The 24484-nt window shown below is 42.4% G+C and overlaps 1 protein-coding gene across 1 annotated transcript in view; it reads right to left on the bottom strand.

The window, feature by feature from the left end:
* Window positions 1–24484, bottom strand: part of LOC126094486 (B-box type zinc finger protein ncl-1-like) — a 161050-nt gene that overhangs the window by 62871 nt on the left and 73695 nt on the right. Inside the window, exons 7-9 of the mRNA XM_049908883.1 lie at window positions 11970–12174; window positions 6397–6732; window positions 598–781 (exon numbers count right to left, since the gene is read on the bottom strand). Coding sequence (XP_049764840.1) covers window positions 598–781; window positions 6397–6732; window positions 11970–12174 — 725 coding nt within the window. The remainder of the gene's footprint in view (window positions 1–597; window positions 782–6396; window positions 6733–11969; window positions 12175–24484) is intronic.

Here is a 24484-nt window from a genome sequence, read left to right as displayed (position 1 = left end):
TCATTGGACGCTCTCCTGCAGTATCGCTATTTGATTTAGAGTTTAAAATCAAGTATTCACCTGAGAAAGATACTGTTCTTCCTGCCAGCACACTCCATTAATCCCGGCTAGATTTAACATCAACCTAGCCACTTACCTTCCACATTCTCTAAGTCTAGCCTGTTCACTGATCTGCTTGTGCAAGTTTGCTCACTCATATGCGCATCCAAGCAGTGAGCAACCGGCGGGCTCATGGCAAGTAAGGGGGGGGGGGGGGGGGGGGGGGGGGTAGCTCAGCTTGTTTAACTAGTGTCATGGAGCCTATTGCTAATGTTAGTTCTACGGAGATGTATTGCTGTACCTTGGATAATTAATGCCTTTTGTTGCAAATTTATTGCCTAAGATAGTTGCATTGATGAGATATGATGATGAAATGAAGCGTGCATTTCTTTCAATTGATGAGGAGAAAAACACAGGGATAAAAACAAGCTTTGCCTGTAACTATGCAATGTAATTTGTGGAAGTGGAGTAGTAGCTACACCTCCGAACAGTTCTGTAACATCCCTCTGGTTATTTCCACTTCAAATTTACTGAACATGGACACTTGAGAAAACTTACCTTGGTTGTTGAGTGTGACACTCCCCAACTTTGCAAGCGCTTGAAGATTATTGATTGCATTGTTTGTTGAACTGAAATCACCAGAGAACAGATCTGCTAATGTGAATGATGGAGTAGGGCTCGGATTTGAGCTAGCAGGCGGATGAGTACTAGTTACATTTACTGCAGAGGCACCGACTGCAACCTGAAAAATTAGCATCTTCTTTAATACAAACAGTTTGATAGACCAACAAAACAGAACAGTCAAATATGATTTCATGCACAGCCTTCCTATTTAACAAAAATGCACATGTCGATATTGCAATGCATAACTCCAAGAAAGAGAAGATACCTAAACTGTAAACACTGTGTAGTTTCTAACTATAATACCACACAAGCAAAAGTATGTCAAATGGTGGTTTTGTCTTTCTCACATTTTGGAAACACATTTCACAACCCAATCACTGAACTGAGCAAAGTAGCTTAGTGGCAAGGCATTGTACTCAGGAGGAAAGCAGCTACAATTCCCTTCCAGCCACCCAGATTTACATTTTCTGTTGTTTCCATAATATTCTTCGTGTGAATAATAGGATGGTTCCTTTGAAATGAGCACGAACAATTTTCTTCCAAAATCTGAGCTTCTGTTCTGTCTCTTAATGACCTTGTTGTCAATGATAGGTTGAACCTTAACATACATACACAAACCCACCTCCTCCTTGTCTTCAAACACTGACAAATCTCAACATTCAAATCTCATTACAGTTAGTCTCTTACCATCAAATGCAGGGAATTATATCATACTCCTTTCTCCTTCATCAAGGAAAATTTTCTTGTAAGTAAAACCATGTCATTATGCCTTAAGAGACAATAGCACAAACTTTGGTGAAGTGCAATGAAACTTCTGGATGAGAATATGTGAAAGGGTGGACATATAGTGGTGGAATAGTATAGTACAGCAGCTCTTCACAAAACTGTAGTATTACAATGGATAATCTTACCAAACCCCCACAGTACACTCAACAGGTGAATTTATGAACATTAGTGTAATTAAAATATTTCAAATAAACCAGAGTTATGCTAAGATCTATTACAAAAATCCTAATTCTTCTTTTGGAATAAAGTGAAATGCAATTCCAAGCATGCACAGCCATACACACACATAGTGATCATCATCTTGAACAGGCATGCAAATTCCAATTCTAAAACAAGATCTTGGCTTAAAATGTGTGTTTCATGAAGTAAAGCTACTATAAATTACTTTGCAGCCACTTTGAACCCAATAGTACTTCAATGAGCAACAAACGGCATGTAAGAAACCAAAAGGCTATAGCTGTGTAATAGCTCAACTTTTAATCTCATTCCTCCCAAATGAGACTCCACTGCATCACATTGCTCGGTCTAAATCAGAGTTTTCTCTCTTCACATCTTCACTGTTGTGTCAATTTTTAATTTAACAGGACTCAAACCAATCATAGATCAACCACACATAACATCTGCTGTCCTCTTCCTCTTCCTGTTCCTCCTCCTACCCAGACTTCTTAATCATAACTTCAAATTTAATTTGAGGAGTGCAAGGAAAGCAACTGAAACTTTATCACTTGCTACATCCTGTTATGAAATAATACTATGACATCAATACAAAATTTTAAAAAGAATAGTACACGAAAGTCTTCCTACATAGACCATCTACCATTTACCAGTAAATGTTCAAGAGAGAAGAAACGTTTTGCACAAATCATTTATGACTGAACATTCTATAGACAATGACACTGTAGATAGCACATCCTACATACATTCAACATACCCTCATACCTGCAGAAATACATGTTTTTCATATAAAAGCCCATACTGATGCAGATTTCCACAGCTATGTATGTCGGTATCTACAATAATAATTATTTTGCGGTTAGCACTTTACGGACTGTGTCAATGTTATTACTTTCCTCTATTTGGATTACACAAGATCACTAGACTCAATTGTTACAAGCCACTGCTATTACTCAATCAGGACAAAATGCCACTTTGCTAGCTAGAACACAGTGTGTAGGAAGAAAGGATAGCTGCATTGCCGATATCTGTACGGCCTGAAGAGGGTTTTCCCATACAAATACAGATATGATCTATTTCCACTGTACAGGTAGCTGCCTTATGTCCAAGTCATTCACTGTTTCACTTGCATTAACAGCTGCCACTTACGCTATTACCAGAAGCTTTAACTAAGTTACATAAAGCCTATTCAAGGACATTCCATCGTTTGGACTTCCACTGTATGTTCTGACTCCTGTTTTGTGTTTCACTTATAACATAAAATAAGTGAATCTTCCAATATTTCTCTTCAATATATTTGTAAGTACACAAAGTAAAGTTTATTACATTGAGGACCAAATTAACAATTTATTTCACTAATTACAATAGAAATCTGTAACGAAGTGAATGTATCACATTATGACACGCTAAATTGTATTAAAATGCAGCCTCTAAGTTCATAGTCAATAGAATGTGAATTACAAGGTCAGACTTCATTAGAGGATAATGCAGGCAGGGAATATGTATGTCCATCAAAGTTCCAGCTAACGAATAGATTAAACTGATCTACAAAATTTTAATGTATGTGGATACGAATTGCAAGAGTTTGTATGTTAATAGTATTGCCACAGCTGCCTACAGAACAAAGAACAGGATGCAGTTGTATCATCCTCTGCTTTAGATATCACAGTCTTCTAATTCCTTTACGTCAATATCATCTACATCTACATCATACCCCACAGGCCACCTAATGGTGTGTTGTGGAGGATACTTCTGGTACCACTGACCGATTCCCCCCTGCCCCATTTCACACGCAAATGGTACATGGAAAGTATGATCGTTGGTAAGCCTCTGTATTGGTTCTAATTTTTTGAATTTTCCCATTGTGGCCATTACATGAGATGTATGTGGGAGGACGTAATATGTTGTCAACTCATCCTGAAAGCACTCTCTTGAAATTTCAATAGTAAACCTCTGCTATGCACAATGCCTCTTTTAATGTTTGTCAATGGAGTTTGTTGAGCATCTCGGTAATGCTCTCACTCCGACTAGATAATCCAGTGATGAAACACACCAGTCTTCATTTGATCTTCTCTACCTTTTCTATCATTACTACCTGGTAAGGACCCCATATTTATGAACAATATTCAAGAAATGGTTGAACAAGCACTTCAGAAGTCACTTCATTTGTGAATGAGTTACATTTGCGTAAGATTCTTCCTATGAATCTCAATCTGGCCGCTTCTTTTCCTGTTATTCCACTAGAGCAAACATGTAAATTTTTCAGTCCTGACCACACACTATTATTTCTAATACCGATTACATGTTTTGGTTAGCTGCCATGAACAGATCTGCCCTGAGGCAAAATAAATGAATGAAGAACAATGATTAATAATCACGTGATAATTACATGGTACGTGCCATGTACTGAAATTGTAAAGATTGTCTACTGAACCATCTCTCAGTTCTCTGCAGATTATTTCTGTAACTCACAAAATGGGAAGAACTCATAATAAATAAATAGGATACTAATAAATAAACACACACAAGTGACACTTACCACGTACGGTAAAACATCAATATAATCTACATCGTCAAATAGAACATGATTGTACGGGGTGTAGGTGACTACTGGTGACCACGCTAGAATGTAAATTATTCAGATGCTATCAGGAGGTGTTAATTTATTCCACTTAAGGTTGCTCTGAATAATTACTCCTAGATATTTTACATTTGATAGTGTTTCCAGCAGTTTCCCCAGTAACAGTGTAGTTCTACACTGGTGACTTTCTTTTCCCATGTACGTTTCAATATGTTACATTTATTTACAGTCATGATCAACGGTCAGGGCCTACAATCATTCATCAAACCTCTGCAGGTTATTCTGCAAACTGATACTGCCTTCCGGCATCGCTACATTCTTATGTACAAACTCTTGATCTGCGAACAATTTTAAAGCGCATCCAGCACTTTCAACTAAATCATTTACATACATGTAAACAATAATGGTCTTATCACACTTCCTTGAGGTACATAGGAAATTACCTTTACATCTGATAATTTTCTTCCATTATGAGTGACATGTTGAGTTCTATATGAAAAGAAGTCTTTCATCCAATCACCAATCCGGTCTGATACTCAATAAGCTCATTATTTTACATTAAACAGGAGTGTGGGAAAACAGCACCACCCTGAACGCCAATGCCTACAATGCTATGGATCTCAGAGGAACAAAGTGAGTAGAGTTTCACAAGATATATGTCTGCAGAATTCATGTGAATTTTTAGAGAGGAGATTTTTGTTCTCAAAAAAGTCATAATTCTTGAGCATTAAACACTCCTTTAGAAATAAATGAATGCTGGTCAATGATTAATAATCACATGACAATTATGTGGAAAGTGACATATACTGAAATTGTATACGTTGTTTACTGAACCAGTCAATGTAGCCATTGATCTAACAATGACAAAACCGGGAAGCCTTGCTCGAATTAACCTTTGAATTAAAGAAAGAGCCTCCTTTTGTTTATAGTAATCAAAAAAACTTTTAGTACTGAAAGAGTAAGCTGAAAAATTTGAGTGGAACTAGCCCTGTTTTCACACTGCATTACTAAAAGAATGTGGCAAGTACTCTTCAGTTCAGAAGCACATATAAAGGAAAACTGATGATAATAGATTTGTGTGACCAAAGTCAATATTTGTGAAATTCCTCTTGGTTGCAGACTCTGTCTTGTTGTGAAACAATGTACATGTTTCGTAAGTCGCCTTCACATTAGACCATCTTAATAGTACTTTCTTTTCTCAGTGTATGTTAACTAAAAACAAGAAGCACTTTTAGAGGCCCCCCCCCCCCCCAAGAGTAGAGAATACCCTGCTAACAGTTACGACAAAAACAAAATGTTTAATGGCCTTTCTTTACTAAAACTCATGTATGCGATTCGTAAATACAGCCAAACAGTTGGCTGTGTACTACAAATTTTTTTGTTGTACTGTTGCTGGCTCACAGCAGTGTTTAAAACTGTAAAATCATACTATTATTTTGCTGAGAAGACTTAATACATGCAAATTTGTTGTGAAAGTAATCGTGGTGGTGGTGGTGGTGGTGGTGGTAGGGGTAGTCTTCAGTCCGAAGATTGTTTTCCTCTTCATGCTACTCTACCCTGTACAAGCCTCTTCATCTCCGAATAACTACTGCAACCTACACATCCTTCTGAATCTGTTTACTGTATTCAACTTTGTCTCCCTCTACGAATTTTACCCACCACACTTCCTTCCAGTATTAAACTGGTGTCCTTTGATGTCTCAGAATGCAACCAATACCTTCTTTTAGTCAAGTTGTGCCACAAATTTCTTGTCTCCCCAATTTTATTCAATACCTCCTCATTAGCTACATTATCTACCCACTTCATCTTCAACATTCTTCCATAGCACGACATTTCAAAAGCTTCTATTATCTTATTGTCTAAACCATTTAGCATCCATGTTTTAATTCCATACATGGTTACACTCCAGACAAACACTTTCAGACACTTGCCACCACCACTTAAGTATATAGAAAGGAATCACACGGTAATATAATATCCCGCATATATCCCCCCCCCCCCCCCACCTCACTCACTCACTCCTCTAAATGCCCTTCAAACAGAACTGTTTAACAGAGCAGTAGGGCAATTGCCACAAATTGCTTTCCAAGAAAATTCAAGCACACGGAAACTGGCAACACACAGATGTTAACACAGTTTGCAATTTACATACACAGACCACAAAATTTGAGACCATAATTAATTATACAAACCTCCTTCTCTGCAAGGCTTGCTAACTGTTGCAGATTGTATTCCTGAATACTTGTAAATCCATGTAATGTACTTGGAGGCACAACTGGGGCAACATCTTGGTTGAGAACATTTGTGGCCATTGTGAAGTTAGTTGCCAATTCACCATCAAATGATGAATGAATTGAAACAGGGCTACTTGTAGTGGTAACTGTTGTCGGGCAACCTGTCACCAAGCCCATTCCTGCTGCTGCCATCACATTATTTAGAGTCAATGGCACTGGTGCTGGCAAGGTCGCTGGCGGCGATAGTTCCTTTGATGTGGCTACAACCTCTGTAGTAAATGTTCCGAAAGTAGCCTGAAAAGAATTCCATATTTGTCAGTGTTAATGTCGAATCGTTAGAAACATTATCAAGCAAATACGACGGTTGTACAGAAAGTAATGCACTGTATTTTTTTCTTCAACAATTCTTTATTGAACATAATGAGAATTACATACATGAAAGAAAAGAATGGTGTTTTATCTGAACACCCTATTTTCCACATAATCTCCATCCCGTTCTATGGCCTTCCTCCAATGCAAAACAAGGGTGAGTATACCCTGCCGACACCAATCCTTGTCCTGGTGGTGGAGCCAGTGCTTTAACCTCATCTTCCCCAAACTGACGTCTACGAATGGCATCCTTCAATGGTCCAAACAAGTGCAAGTATGAGGGGGCTAGGTCAGGTGTGTCATATGTGACAGCTGTGGATGGTCACCTCGACCGCTGCAAATTGTTGATCTCCACCAAACCACCTTTGATGACCTCACCCTCCGTGTCCAGCGACTAACTGTACTTCTGTAGACAGCTGATGCTCCATAGAGTTTGCAAAAGTGTTTGTGAATATTCCCCAAAAATGGTTCAAATGGCTCTGAGCACTATGGGATGTAACATCTGTAGTCATCAGTCCCCTAGAACTTAGAACTACTTAAACCTAACTAACTTAAGGACATCACACGCTGAATTCGAACCTGCAACCATAGCGGTCACGCGGTTCCAGACTGAAGCGCCTAGAACCGCACGGCCACACCAGCCGGCCAATATTCCCCACAGTTTCTTTCTCTGCAATGAGAAATTCAATGACGGAACATTGCTTGTAACGCACATCACCTACAGACCCCATTTTGAAACTGTCCTGCAGCTACGCTATCTGTCAGAAGTGATGGAAACTTGGCACACTCACTCAGGAAATTTCAAATAACACATACGTAACATTTTGCATTCATAGCAATGTTTTCGGCTGAAGGGAATGGAAAAAGATTGGTGCATTACTTTCTGGGCAACCGTCATACAATAACTGAATAAACTCAATCAATAATAATGAAAACACCACTCCTGATATCTCAGTTTTCAGAACATGCACTGTTAAATGTCTAGTGCTGGAATGGGGTAAAATGAAGTTCAGTAGGAGCACTGCATTAGTGGACATGGACATGTCCAAGCAGGTACAGGTCCATACCCCCAACACCCCCTTTTCTGTCTTCTCCTATCAAATATAAACCCAAATTGAAGACCCTTATTGACTGAAGTTAAAACATTAGACTTCCCTTCCTTCTAGAAAAATTCCCCGACATAGGAGAAATTTAGGTTAGATTAGGTGTACTTTTAGTTCCAATAAATCCATAGTCAGGAATCCTTCAGGATGTATAAAAGGTTAGAAAAACAAGAATGTATAATAAATGTTTATAAAGAAAACAAATATGCTAATGTACCTTCCATACATCCCACATGAAACGGTCCTTACAGATGACCATACATTCCACATGAAACGGTCTTTACAGATGTAAAGTCAAAAAATCTTAAACATATTTTCATTTAATTTCCAATTACTTATATTTTCAAAAATTGATTATTTTTGTTTTCATTTAAAATGTAATAAATAACTTGTCACAAAACATGTCAATGTTCAATACACAGAGCGATAATTGAGATACGAGATAATTCTTAGGCTAAATGTAGCCATTCATCTTCAAATAGAAATATCATTTTACAACCCTGTTTTACAATGACTGCATTCTGCACTTAATTTGTATGGAAGTCCAACTGTAATAATACTGGCATTATTTGATATTTCAGTAGGCATATTTTCATTTGCCTTGAATTCCAATCACAAAATTAATGCTCATAGGCTAAAACTTATCACCAAAAATTCCCAGAGTCTGGTTTTACTTCTGAAGATCAGGGAACTAAAAGTGAATCTTAAAAGCCCTACCAGCATTTCCAAGCCTTTAAGAAGTCAAAGACTCAGTGGGGATTCAAATTATTCTTGGAGATCAATAAGTTGTGGAGTTGGTAAATGACGGAAGGCACAGTACTGATTTGAGTTGGTAGGGTTTTTACACAGATGCCTCCAAGGTGCTCACTAAATGTGGGAGTTGTTCTCTGGCAGCCAGGTGTGTTTTTTAGATTGTTCAATTGTGAAAGTAACCTGCACATCAGATTTAAACTGTGATGTGGTTTCTTAGTTCCTTATTCACACAAAAGCAAGAGTGGAATTATTATTATTTTTTAAAACTAATAAAGACTTTTTTAATAGACATGTTTCACTGATAAGCAATGAATACTCAGTCTTCTTCTTCTTCTTCTTTTTCTTCTCTTTCTTTTTACTGACTACAATAGAAACTGGTACTTTTCTGATTTTACTATACGCCTTGCTTCAAGCAAACCATGGGAACAGGATGAAAAATGCCTGTACCACTACAAATCTAGTCTATTAATACTACATACAATGATGTCTCTTGAAAACATGTTGCCACAAAAATTTGTTGTCTAATACTGATCTTGAGAGATACAGAACAATGACATAAACATGCCAAACTATTGTTTGGTTTTTTCATTCTGGTGTTTGGCTACACTACTACAGATTATTCTCTCAGGTAGGGATAATAATTTTAATGAGAATTAAAAATTCTTCCTCTATATTATTTCACGACTTTTTTCTCTGCAACATTATTTAAAATCATTTCTCTTTGTTTTTCGGAATGCAGGTTTTTACTTTAGAACCCTTCACAATGTATTCAAAGGCATAGCTGCGTGAAAAGCTCTGATCATTATATTTCAGTTACTATTCATTCTGGCAATGGGTTGGAGGATTCATGTGTTGCACAAAGGGCGACTGCAGTCACTCTGCACATCAAGAAATACACCATTGACGCAACAAAAGAAACTTGCACCGATGTTGTCTATTAAATGCTAAATTCACATTATTTTTTGTTAACATATGATGTGAAACTAGACTGCTGAGAATTTCAGTTAACTGTTCCATTAGTTACATTTATACACAATTCCACATTTATACACAATTCCTGACTTTCGATTTTAAAAAGTTAGATGGAATGGTTTACGAAGCATGGATTTTCAATGCAGCACTGGTAACCTGCCACAACACTAAAAATTTTGATAATTACTACCTACATAGCTTGTTTTCTTGGTATACTCTAGGGACTCAATGTAGTTAAAAACACTGATACAGCAGTATTGCTTTACTTTCAATAATGAGTGTAAAGAACATATTAAAAATTTTGTTTGCAACGTACTCAGATGATTTAACTGTTGATAAAAGCTGCAAGGTGTCACAGTCTAATTTAAACTACTTCTGATATGAGTAAATAACAACTGAAAACATTTCTTTTAATATGTTTAGAAATTGACTGAGGTTCTCTAGCTGATGGCTTAATATGATAAAGCCACAAACTTTTAACATAGCCATGGATAACCGATGCACTGTGAACCTATCGCACAGAAACACTGACTATTTCTGGAGCAGCTGTGTGAAAAATTTTTAACCCATATTTTTAACCCATAAGATAAAATGATTCTGTCTCTAGCACAGGACTGTGAGTTGTTGTGGGGCTTCTCTTTAAACACAGAGTACCTATCAGAGAACATGAAATAAGAATGCAATCTCTGTAATCCTACCATTTCTAGTTTCATTTTCTCTAAGCAATCATATTTTTAGAAAGAAAGAAAAAAAAATTCAAAACTTAGTAGTTTCACATAGTAAACTTTTAAAATTGAATGATATTTCTTGACAGTCAAATAATCTTGTTTTCTGTACATCCTCTTTCCAGCTCTAACAGAATTCTGCATGTGATGTGGCAACTCGAGAAAATGAGATTGCCTGCCACAAGCACCAAGAAAGCAAACTATACTCTGACATACAACCAAAATAGCATCCAAAAATTTGAAACTTCAACATGTAAATCCCTAATATACCTTTTGATGAAATGAGAGAAATAAAAATGCCACCCTGTATTGGGTAGAAACCAACAATATCTGAACTTCAACCGGTTCGCAGAAAATTGTGCCCAATACTATTGGGATGGTGCATAAGTTCGTAGTATTTTTGCGCAAGTTTAATAAACTCAACAGATACACATAACAGACTTTAGTCATCAATAATACTGTCTCCATTGTTTACAACAGTCTGCCAGTGCTGGGGTAACTTTTCGATTTTGCAACTGTAGAAATAACATCGTTTTGAGGTGAAGAAATCATCGAGCAATATTTGGAGCACATTTTCATTCAGAAGGCAGGTTCCTTGAAGGTTGCTTGTACAAAGAGGAAAATATGAAAATTTGAGGGCACAAGATCAGGTGAACAGGGTGAGTGCGGAATGTCTTCCCCACCCAACTCTTGTATGGGGCTTTATGTCAGTCTAGCAGAATGCAGACAGGTGTTCTCATGGAGTAGCAGCACTTCACGCAGTCTTCTTGGTCATCATTCTTGGACCGAGTCTCCAAGACATCAAAGTTGCTAACAAAAAATGTCAGCATTAGTTGCACCTCGGGGAATAACTTGTGATATACACCACCTTTACTGTTCAACCAGATATATAACCTCGTATTATGTGGATGCACGCAGGCCTTTGTACTAGAAATTCCTGCTTTGTTTGGGCTCAACCATACCTTTCTTTTCCTCATGTTAGAATAAAGACAACATTTCTGGCCATCAATTAACGAGTCAGTTGACGACAAGCAAGCATTCGGCCAGTCGCTGATTTTTGTGATTTTTGGCTTAGAGGATGCAGTACCCATACATATAACTTTCGAACCTTCCCCATTGCTTGCAAACATTGCATGATAGTAGAATGATCCCAGTGCATCACATCTGCCAGTTCTCAAGTACAGTGCCATGGATCACTGTGGATCTTCTTCAAAGCTCTGAGGTCTTCCTGAGTCACTTTTGTCCAAACACTCCTTCTAAAAATTAAAAAACCATTTTATTGCCGTGCTCTGTCCGAATGCATTATCCCCACACATGGCACGGATGTTTTTGGCTGCGGCTGCTGCTGTCACCCTTCTACTGAATTCAAAAAGATGATTATGTCAAAAGGTTTAGGTTTCTCCACTTGGCACTCCTATTTTTGACATCCACAGCTCCCCCTCACTATCTCCAAATAACAGAACAGCAATATGTAAACTCAGATGGCGAAAGTTAACAAAAAAAAAAAAAAAATGATAAATAATACTATAGCAACCAAAATACCAACATGCACAACAAAAACACTATGAACTAATGCATAAACCTAATATAAAAACACAGATCAACTCACCTTGATAGCATCTTCAAATTTATTAATATCTGTGTTGAACTCAATTGTGGTGGTTACATCTGGTTTTGGCGTGTTATTGATTAAATAAAGCAACTGAGCTCCAACAAGCTTCTTTAGCGACAGAATTTCTACAATATTTCCATGCTCCAAGAGCCGAGAAGTAAATTTGCAAGCATCATTTATTTTTTCCATTGTCTTTTCAATGCTGAAAAAAAAAAAACACATTTAGTTTTCAATATTATAAATATATTTCATTCTTTCAAGTCTCCATCATTACAGAATTGAACTTAAAGGCAGAGTCGCCTCACTCCCTTCACCATCTGAAAAACATTATTATACATTTAATATCACAGGGAACACAGATTTTGAAGTAGAGCATGTGCAAAGTAACTTCAATCATGTACAGAAAACATTCTTGTTCTGAGAAGTGGGCATGTCTGCCCCTTCTCTCTCTCTCTCTCTCTCTCTCTCTCTCTCTCTCACACACACACACACACACACACACACACACACACACCAATTGAGACAGACTACTGATTTTGAAAGTCTCTATTCATCAAACTATAAGTCTACAATCATTAGTTAATATGACTGCTCAAGACTTCCTACCGGCACCTTGAAGTTCTGCAAGATAGACAGACATTTGTTTGAAGACCTCAGCTGTCAAACAGCCTTTTCCCTACATTCAGTGTCCGTTCACAAGTGGACCTCCACCTCTACAGCTATCCACTGCCATTCCATTTGCACAGGTAGGGGGCCAAGTTTTTTGTACACACTCTACATCTAACGCATAATCAATGAAACACGGCACAATTTCAACGAAACAGAAGACATGTCCCAAATGTGTTTTAAATTTCAGTGTAGACAAATGTATAGCTGATTTGCTCAATCTCAAATTAAGATGTACAGCAAGAAAGCAAGCCTTTAAAAAAACCGTTGGTTGCGAAAGCTAGATTTTGTGTGTATGTTTGTGTTTGTTTGTGTGTCTATCGACCTGCCAGCGCTTTTGTTTGGTAAGTCTCATCATCTTTCTTTTCATATCATATATATATATATATATATATATATATATATATATATATATATATATATATAAAATAGAGGGAAACATTCCACGTGGGAAAAATATATTTAAAAAGAAAGATGATGAGACTTACCAAACAAAAGCGCTGGCAGGTCGATAGACACACAAACATACACACAAAAATCTAGCTTTCGCAACCAACGGTTGCCTCGTCAGGAAAGAGGGAAGGAGAAGGAAAGACAAAAGGATATGGGTTTTAAGGGAGAGGGTAAGGAGTCATTCAAATCCCGGGAGCGGAAAGACTTACCTTAGGGGGAAAAAAGGACAGATGAGAGTACGGGTGTAGGACAGTAAATCTTTGACAAGGGCTGTTTGGTTAAATCTGGGAGTGGGGCTGAAGGTGATGCCTTTGGATAGGACAGAGGTTTCGGATTGGGAGAGAGGTTTGGAGGAGAGGTTAACTACTGAGTTGGGGTGTTGTGGTTCCAGATTGTGTTGATTGGAATTTTGAGGTTTTGGAGGGAGTGGTGCTGGAAGTGGGAGATTGAGTAGATGGGAGAGACTAGGTTTGTGTGCAATGAGAGGAGGTTGAGGTTTGCTGGAATGGTTGTGAAGGGTGAGTGAGTTGCCTTTCCGGAGGTGGGAAACCAGGAGATTGGATAGTTTTTTAAGGTGGAGGGTGGCATGCTGTTCTAATTTGCGGTTGGCCTGTAGGAGGATGCTCTGAACAACCGGTGTGGATGTGGGAGAGGAAAGATTGAGGACTTTTATTAGGGACAGGAGTTGATGGGTGTGTTGATTGGCTGAGTGGATGTGTAGGTGAAGGATTAGGTGGGTGAGGGCAATGGATTGTTCGGTTTGGAACTGGTATAGGGACTGATGGAAAGAAGGGTTGCAGCCAGAGATGGGAACTTTAAGAGTGAGGCCTTTGGGGGTGATGCCAAATGTCAGACAAGCCTGAGAAAATAAAATATGGGAGTGTAATCTGGCTAGGGCGAAGGCATGTTTGCGGAGGGAATGTAAATAAAACTTAATGGGGTCGTTGTGGAGGTGTTGTGAGGGTGACATGGTACTAGAAGGTGGAAAGTGGAACACGAGGCTGAAATGAAAATGAAAATAAATATAAAAATATATGGGGAGAGATAAAGGTAAAACTAGAAATCAAATGGAGATCTGGTGTGAAAAAAGGCGAAAAAGGGTTGGTTAGAGCTGGGCTATGTTGATCCTATGGTGAACTTGTGTAGGTAGATAATGATGTGCATAAAGGTTAGGTGGTTGTGTTGCCGCCAAAACACGTTAAAGGGTGGAGAAATACGGGAAAATTTCGAAAAAACTACGTGAGGATGTAGTAAAAGGGTGGTTTGGTGGTGGCAGATTATGGAAATGAAGCTAACAATTGTCTGATGAAGAAATAATGACGTTAAAAACCTGTGGGAAGCGGCTAAAAATGATCGATGATGTGAGAAAAACGGAAATGGAAATAAAGCAAAAGATATTAAAACTGGCCGAAAAGGTTGTTTAATAGCTGAAAGGAACTGTTTGTGAACTGGAAACGGCCTTTTTTCCCCCTAAGGTAAGTCTTTCCGCTCCCGGGATTGGAATGACTCCTTACCCTCTCCCTTAAAATCCATATCCTTTTGTCTTTCCTTCTCCTTCCCTCTTTCCTGACGAGGCAACCGTTGGTTGCGAAAGCTAGATTTTTGTGTGTATGTTTGTGTGTCTATCGACCTGCCAGCGCTTTTGTTTGGTAAGTCTCATCATCTTTCTTTATATATATATATATATATATATATATATATATATATATATATATATATATATATATATACACACACACTCCTGGAAATGGAAAAAAGAACACATTGACACCGTTGTGTCAGACCCACCATACTTGCTCCGGACACTGCGAGAGGGCTGTACAAGCAATGATCACACGCACGGCACAGCGGACACACCAGGAACTGCGGTGTTGGCCGTCGAATGGCGCTAGCTGCGCAGCATTTGTGCACCGCCGCCATCAGTGTCAGCCAGTTTGCCATGGCATACGGAGCTCCATCGCAGTCTTTAACACTGGTAGCATGCCGCGACAGCGTGGACGTGAACCGTATGTGCAGTTGACGGACTTTGAGCGAGGGCGTATAGTGGGCATGCGGGAGGCTGGGTGGACGTACCGCCGAATTGCTCAACACGTGGGGCGTGAGGTCTCCACAGTACATCGATGTTGTCGCCAGTGGTCGGCGGAAGGTGCACGTGCCCGTCGACCTGGGACCGGACCGCAGCGACGCACGGATGCACGCCAAGACCGTAGGATCCTACGCAGTGCCGTAGGGGACCGCACCGCCACTTCCCAGCAAATTAGGGACACTGTTGCTCCTGGGGTATCGGCGAGGACCATTCGCAACCGTCTCCATGAAGCTGGGCTACGGTCCCGCACACCGTTAGGCCGTCTTCCGCTCACGCCCCAACATCGTGCAGCCCGCCTCCACTGGTGTCGCGACAGGCGTGAATGGAGGGACGAATGGAGACGTGTCGTCTTCAGCGATGAGAGTCGCTTCTGCCTTGGTGCCAATGATGGTCGTATGCGTGTTTGGCGCCGTGCAGGTGAGCGCCACAATCAGGACTGCATACGACCGAGGCACACAGGGCCAACACCCAGCATCATGGTGTGGGGAGCGATCTCCTACACTGGCCGTACACCACTGGTGATCGTCGAGGGGACACTGAATAGTGCACGGTACATCCAAACCGTCATCGAACCCATCGTTCTACCATTCCTAGACCGGCAAGGGAACTTGCTATTCCAACAGGACAATGCACGTCCGCATGTATCCCGTGCCACCCAACGTGCTCTAGAAGGTGTAAGTCAACTACCCTGGCCAGCAAGATTTCCGGATCTGTCCCCCATTGAGCATGTTTGGGACTGGATGAAGCGTCGTCTCACGCGGTCTGCACGTCCAGCACGAACGCTGGTCCAACTGAGGCGCCAGGTGGAAATGGCATGGCAAGCCGTTCCACAGGACTACATCCAGCATCTCTACGATCGTCTCCATGGGAGAATAGCAGCCTGCATTGCTGCGAAAGGTGGATATACACTGTACTAGTGCCGACATTGTGCATGCTCTGTTGCCTGTGTCTATGTGCCTGTGGTTCTGTCAGTGTGATCATGTGATGTATCTGACCCCAGGAATGTGTCAATAAAGTTTCCCCTTCCTGGGACAATGAATTCACGGTGTTCTTATTTCAATTTCCAGGAGTGTATATAAGCTTATAAGTTCCTTAATGCTTCTTACTTAGAGGGTATTTTAATTAATAAATGTACCTTACACATCTTGTGGTATATGTCTCATGGCTGCAGCTCTCTCCTTTTGCTACAAAGCAGATGAGACGGTCTATCTACTAAGAAACAGATTTCATAAATACTACCTGCAACCTTAATATTGCGTGTCATGAATTGATTAAAATGCTTTCTTACAAACTCATTCTTATCATCTCTCCAGTTTACTTCAATTAGTATGCACATTTTTTAACATTCAGTGAATGTACCAAAACATTGGTATTTACACATACAATAACTGTTAGTAACATGTCAAAATTTATCTTTCACACTTACGGTTTTGCATGTCTTGCCACAAACCAGCCATCATTTCCTTATCTTTCTCAGCACTAGATTTCAAACCTTTTCAATATCATCCAAATAGGAAAAGTTATTTATGTTTATAAAGCCTTCGCTGAAAGTGATTTCTTCCCCATTAGCAGGCTCATATGAATCGCTAGACTCAGAAAAAATGGTGTTTCCTCTTCCAAATCGCTCACTACTGTTTCAGAAATATATGCAATTATCCAGAATGAAATTTTCAATCTGCAGCGGAGTGTGCACTGATATGAAACTCCCTGGCAAATTAAAACTGTGTGCCACACCGAGACTCAAATTCGGAACCTTTGCCTTTCACGGGAAAGTGCTCTACGAACTGAGCTACCCCAGCAAGACTCACGATCCATCCTCACAGCCCTCCTTCCACCAGAACCTCATCTCCTACCTTCCAAACTTTCTTCCAGAGGCACTAGTCTTGCAAGGTTCACAAAAGAGTCTCTGTGAACATTGGAAGGTAGGAGACAAGGTACTGCCGAAGTACGGCTGTGACGACAGATAGTGAGTCGTGCTTGGGTGACTCAGTTGGTAGAGCACTTGTCTGATAAAGGCAAGGGCCCCGAGTTAGTCTTGGTCTGGCACACAGTTTTAAACTGCCAGGAAGTTTTATATGCAATTACATTTATGAAAACCAAAACGAAAGACACAACTGGAAAACAACTCCGATGTTCATAATTCTGCTGCATAATGTTCCTGCAAACAAATAACAGTCATTTGATGCAACAAAGAGATAATCACATAAGCTACTTCTTTTTTGCAACAAACTACTCTGACACAACATTCCATTTCTTGAGTAACACGAGAACTAACAACTGGTGCTACATCTTGCTTTGACAGAATGGAAGAGCTTCCTCATCCTTCCCCCAAAAACAAGACAGTACATGATTTACCAAACAACCCCGGATGGGGCTACTTCCAGGACAAAGCTACCATCTTTCTGCAGTAAATCCCTTTACTGACATGATATGGTACAACTTTCCTTCAAGTACTGTGAAATAACATTTGTTTCTCAACTTTTTACTGTTTTCCTCTGCACATTAAAATTTTCTTGAATTTGGGATGGTTACAGATTTTCAGATGACATGTACTAATCAGCCTATTCTCCGTTAACAAGTAGGTGCACCTATGAATTTTTACGATGTTACTACACGTGTCGGGCATTTTTTTACACAAGTCAGGAAAAAAAAAGTCACGAAACTATTAAGGAAATTGCAACGTACATGTGTACATCACAACATTAGAGTATAAGATGTATTTAATGACTTAAGACGTAAGCACTCACTTTTCATAATGACAAAAATAAAATCTCACAAAAACAACGTATTCAGGAGAGTTTGTCTTTTATATTTAATCAGAATTGTAACTGATACAGTGACTACATTATCGTATGCCCGGGGTACTTTTTGCCCAGGCACTAGAAGACACATCTATAATCAAAAAGACAGTGTGTGGAACTGGAGAACTCCCGTACTGTTTCAAGGAGGGACTGTTGGCTGAAAGGTATGTGGAAGGTTACAGATATCTATTTTTCTAACAATGCTACAGTGGGATAAATTTCACACCAGATGTGTGCTTATGGGTTAAAATTTAGGGTGTAACTACTTTTATGATTTATGTTACTATCAGTGTCGAGGGTACTAGTAGCATTGAATCGCGCATTCTTATATAGGATTCCTCAAATTACTTTTCCAACTGGTCATTTCTATTGTTTTGTTTTCTTTTCTTTTCTTTTCATTTCAAAGTGTGTCTAATTCTTAATTACTGTTAAGAGGAGTCGCCGAGCAGGGGAATTACGTTACAGTGCCTCTCCCCCCCCCCCCTTAACTGAAGCACCAGACTGATACAGGCATTCATATTCAAATACAGATAGAAGTAAACAGGCAGAAAACGGCACTGTGGTCAACAACACCTATAAACAACACCATACGTCTGGCACAGCTGTTAGATCAGTTATTGCTGCCAAAATGGCAGGTTATCATGATTTAATTGAGTTTGAATGTGGTGTTGCAGCTGGCGCATGAGTGATGGGATGCAGCATCTCTGAGGTAGCGATGAAGAGGGGATTTTCCCGTGTGACCATTTCCATGAGCGTACCATGAATAGAACAGAACCAGAGTTTTTTTTTTTTTTTTTTTTTTTTTTTTTTTTTTTTTTTTTGTGGTTTTAGGGCGCAAAACTTCTATGGTCATTAGCGCCCAGCCCGTGACTTAAGACAGAAAAAAACCGAAATTGAAAACCAGCAGCAATGGGAACAAACTCATAAAATTGGAGAAACTAAAAGTAGAAAGAATGCTTAAAAATCCACTACAGACAGGGGGTGGTTGTCCCCAAAAAAAAAAAAACTTCAAATGACTGACGTCATTTCACTGTCACTAATAAACTGGAGAACGCGGTCGGCTGAGCGCGTGTCATCTGCTAAAATCGACGATAGATCAGGCGATAGCTGTAGACGGGAGCGTAACGGATTAAAATAGGGGCATTCAATTAAAAGGTGTCTGACCGTCCACGGCTGAGAGCAGTGGGGACAGAGTGGAGGAGGATCACCGCTTAAAAGATGTCTATGGCTAAAAAGACAGTGCCCTATCCGGAGTCTAGCTAAAATTACCTCCTCCCGACGACGCGTTCGGGGGGAAGAGGTCCAAGTGCAAGGAAGGGCTTTCACTTCCCGCAATTTATTACGGGGAAGTGTTGACCAATGCGCATGCCATAAATGAGCAACTTGGCAACATAAACCGCTCCGTAGATCGGTGAAGGGAAGCGACTGAATAGCTGGCCGAGGAAGAGAGACTGCAGCCTTGGCCGCCATATCGGCCGCCTCATTCCCACAGATACCAGCGTGTCCCGGGAGCCAGAGGAACGCCACCGAGACGCCCCCCAGGTGGAGCAAGCGCAGACAGTCCTGAATCCGGTGGACCAGAGGGTGCACAGGGTAAAGAGCTTGGAGACTGAGGAGAGAGCTGAGAGAATCGGAGCAGATAACGTACTGTATCCGCTGATGGCGGCGGATGTAGTGGACAGCCTGGAGAACAGCGTAAAGCTCCGCAGTATAAACCGAACACTGGTCGGGAAGTCGAAAGCAATTTGGGGTGTCGCCAACAATATAGGCACTCCCTACACCTAACGATGTTTTCGAGCCGTCGGTGTAAATAAATGTGGCGTCCGTCATTTGTGCACATAGAGCAGCAAATGCCCGACGATAAACAAGTGTAGGGGTACCATCCTTGGGGAATTGACAAAGGTCACGGATCAGGCAGATCCGGGGACGGAGCCAAGGCGGTGCTGTACCCCAAGTTGTCAAGAAGGTTTTCGGAAAGCGGCAGGAAAGAGAATGGAGCAATTGACGGAAGCAGACTCCCGGGGGTAGTAGGGAGGAGGAGCGGCCTGCATACCCTGCATCAAAGGAGGCGTCGAAAAAAAGATCATGGGCTGGATTAGCAGGCATGGAAGACAGATGGCTAGCATAACGACTCAGGAGGACTGCTCGCCGATTGGACAGCGGAGGTTCAGCAGTCTCAGCATAAAGGCTTTCCACAGGGCTAGTGTAAAAAGCTCCAGACACTAAACGTAATCCACGGTGGTGGATAGAGTCGAGACGCCGAAGAATAGACGGCCGAGCAGAGGAGTAGACTATGCTTCCGTAATCCAATTTTGAGCGCACTAAGGCGCGATAGAGGCGGAGAAGGACCACTCGGTCCGCTCCCCAGGAGGTACCATTCAGGACACGGAGGGTGTTAAGCGATCGCAGACAGCGAGCCGAAAGATAGAAGACGTGGGAGGACCAGCACAGTTTTCTGTCAAACATAAGACCCAAGAATTTAGCGACGTCTGAAAACGGAAGGTTGACAGGACCTAGATGTAAGGAGGGCGGAAGAAACTCCTTATGTCGCCAAAAATTGACACAAACGGTCTTACTGGGTGAGAAACGGAAGCCGGTTTCGATGCTCCACGATTGGAGGCGATCGAGACATCCTTGAAGACGTCGTTCAAGAAGGCTGGTCCGTTGAGAGCTGCAGTAGATCGCAAAACCGTCCACAAAGAGGGAGCCCGAGCCATCAGGAAGGAGACAATCCATAATTGGATTTATGGCGATGGCAAACAGTACAACACTCAGCACGGATCCCTGGGGTACCCCGTTTTCTTGGGAGAAAGTACGGGAGAGAGTAGTGTTCACCCGCACCCTAAAAGTGCGCTCTGCCATAAATTCGCGAAGAAAAAGGGGCAGCCGGCCTCGAAAGCCCCAAGAGAACAGTGTGCGGAGGATGCCTGTCCTCCAACAGGTATCGTATGCTCTCTCCAGATCGAAAAATATTGCTACCGTTTGGCGTTTCCGGAGAAAATTGTTCATGATATAAGTGGAGAGAGCAACAAGATGGTCAACTGCAGAACGATGCTTCCGGAATCCGCATTGGACTGGTGTTAAAAGACTGCGGGATTCCAGCCACCAAGCTAAACGGTAATTCACCATACGCTCCAAAACCTTACAGACACTACTCGTGAGAGAAATGGGGCGATAGCTAGAGGGGAGATGTTTGTCCTTTCCAGGTTTCGGAACAGGAACGACAATAGCTTCCCGCCACCGTTTGGGAAAGGTACTGTCGGTCCAAATTCGATTATAAAGGCGAAGGAGGTAACGCAGACTAGGGGTTGATAAATGCAGCAACATTTGGACATGGATACCATCCGGTCCCGGGGCGGAGGAGCGAGAAGATGAGAGGGCATGTTGGAGTTCCCGCATGGAGAAAACAGTATTGTAGCTTTCGAGATTTTGAGAGGAGAAAGCAAGAGGTCGCACTTCCGCTGAACGTTTCTTCGGGAGAAACGCTAGCGGGTAATTTGAAGAGCTCGAAATCTCAGCAAAGTGCTGACCCAACGAGTTAGAAATTGCGACGGGGTCCACTAAGGTATCATGCGCGACAGTGAGCCCAGAGACCGGGGAGAAACTAGGCGCGCCTGAGAACCGTCGAAGCCGACTCCAAACTTCCGAGGAGGGAGTGAAGGTGTTAAATGAGCTAATAAAGAATTTCCAGCTTGCCTTCTTGCTATCGCCGATGACGCGACGGCATCGCGCACGGAGCTGCTTATAGCGGATACAGTTGGCCAAAGTAGAATGGTGACGGAAAATGCGAAGAGCACGTCGCCGCTCACATATTGCATCACGGCATGCCTCGTTCCACCAAGGAACTGGGGGGCGCCGGGGCAATTCGGAGGTGCGTGGTATTGAACGTTCCGCAGCTGTAAGGATAACGTCGGTAATATGTGTGACCTCATCGTCGACACTGGGAAAGCGACGGTCATCGAATGTCGCGAGAGACGAAAAAAGTGTCCAATCGGCTTGGGAAAACTTCCAGCGTCGCGGGCGCATATATGGCAGTTGAGGCTGCAGTCTGAGGACACATGGAAAGTGGTCACTCGAGTGTGTATCATCAAGGGCGAACCATTCGAAGCGCCGAGCTAGCGGAACAGTACCGACCGCAAGGTCCAAATGAGATAAGGTTGTCGTGGAGGCAGACAAAAATGTGGGGACCCCAGTGTTGAGGCAAACTAGATCCGCTTGGTGGAAGACGTCTAGCAATATGGAGCCACGTGGACAAGGATGTGGAGATCCCCAAAGCGGGTGGTGGGCATTGAAGTCCCCAACCAGCAAATAGGGGGGTGGAAGCTGACCAAGAAGATGAAGGAGATCAGCTCGTGCCATTGGTGTGGACGATGGAATGTATACAGTACAAAGAGAGAACGTGTATCTGGAAAGGGAAAGACGGACGGTGACAGCTTGGAAGGAAGTGTTTAAGGGGATTAGGTGATAATGGAGAGTATCATGGAGAAGAATCATGAGTCCTCCATGGGCTGGAGAGCCTTCAACAGAGGGGAGATCATATCGGACGGACTGAAAATGAGGGAGAACAAAGCGGTCATGGGGACGCAGCTTCGTTTCCTGAAGACAGAAGATGACCGGCGAGTAGGATCTTAAGAGGATCGACAATTCATCCCTATTGGCTCGAATGCCGCGGATATTCCAGTGGATAATGGACATGGGGTGAACAGAAAATGGAGGACTGTGACCAAAGTTGCTGTCAAGTCAAAGACCGCTCGGAGCTAGCGACCGACAGCATGGAATGGCAGTCAGCCGAAGGCAGAAGATCCTGATCCATAGGTTGGTCAGGAGCAGCTCCTGCCACCAGCGATTGGCCAGTTGACCGGCCACCAGCAGTGCGCCTCGGCGACACAGAAGACGGCCGAGGGCGATTTCCGCCAGGTGGTGCTGTAGATGGGACACGCCTTGGCGGAGAAGGAGAGGAACTGGGTTTCTTTGCAGCCTTCTTGGAAGAATGATGTTTAGATGGAGGAACCGATGGTTGGGAAGTTGCGGTACGTAAAAACTCTTCACGAGTACGCTCTTTTTTCGAAGACTTGGCGTCCGACTTTTGGGCTCGAGATTTAACAGAACCCGACGAAGGGTGAGCCATAGAGTGGGCAGGCGAAATTGGTGAGGTTGAACGAGCGATCTTTGCGCTGGCCGATCTGACGACCGTGGCACTAAAGGTGAGGTCGCAAGTCTGCGTGGCCGCCTCCTTTGTTGGCCGAGGAGAAGCAAGGACAGTGCTATATTTTCCTGTCTGAGGCACGGTGGGCTTGCGACTGGCGAATAATTTTCGAGCAGCAAAGGTCGACACCTTTTCCTTCACTCTTATTTCCTGGATGAGCTTTTCGTCCTTAAAAACGGGGCAATCTCGAGAGGAAGCAGCGTGGTCACCCATACAGTTGATGCAGCGAGGGGATGGAGGTGGACAAGCACCCTCATGGGCATCCTTGCCACACGTAACACATTTGGCTGGATTGGAACAGGACTGGCTGGTGTGATTGAACCGCTGACATCGATAGCAACGCGTAGGGTTTGGGACGTAAGGGCGAACGGAAATTATCTCATAGCCAGCTTTGATTTTCGATGGGAGTTGAACTGTGTCAAATGTCAAGAAGACAGTGCGGGTTGGAATGATGTTCGTGTCAACCCGTTTCATTACTCGATGAACTGCCGTTACGCCCTGGTCAGACAGATAGTGCTGAATTTTTTCGTCAGACAAACCATCGAGGGAGCGTGTATAAACGACTCCACGCGAGGAATTTAAGGTTCGGTGCGGTTCCACCCGGACAGGAAAGGTGTGGAGCAGAGAAGTACGCAGCAATTTTTGTGCCTGGAGGGCACTGTGTGTTTCTAACAACAGGGTGCCATTCCGTAATCTGGAACAAGACTTTACAGGACCTGCAATTGCGTCGACACCTTTCTGAATAATGAAAGGGTTGACCGTGGAGAAGTCGTGACCTTCATCAGACCGAGAAACAACAAGGAACTGTGGCAACGATGGAAGAATCGTCTGTGGCTGAGACTCAGTATACTTACGTTTGTGAGCAGACATAGTGGAAGGTGAGGAAACCATTGCGGAAGAATCCCCCATGATTACCGGCGTCTCCGATGGCGCGCTCCTCCCTTGTGGGGGCCCTCTCTGAGGGCACTCCCGCCTTAGGTGATTGTTCATACCTCAGGTCACACCTCCCGACAAACGGACGGAGGGACCAATCGGCATTTTCGGAAGGTATCAGCTCGGGTAATCACCCCTCCCTGGGCCTGGCCGTTACCAGGGGGTACGTACGTGTCCTACCTGTCTACCCGGGGCGGGGAATTACGCGTTACCCCGTCACCGGCTACGCACGAAGGGCGTGGGTCGGCCTTCAGACACGCACAGGGAGGAAGAAAGAGAAAAGGAAAGGAAAGAAGAGAGGTCTCAAACGCCGCAGCGGAGAATAGGGAAAGAGAAGAGGTAAGGAAAAAGGGAAGGACAAAGGAAG

Source organism: Schistocerca cancellata, chromosome 8 (genome assembly GCF_023864275.1).
Source record: "Schistocerca cancellata isolate TAMUIC-IGC-003103 chromosome 8, iqSchCanc2.1, whole genome shotgun sequence".
NCBI lineage: Eukaryota > Metazoa > Arthropoda > Insecta > Orthoptera > Acrididae > Schistocerca > Schistocerca cancellata.
This window is presented reverse-complemented; position numbering and strand designations above follow the sequence as displayed.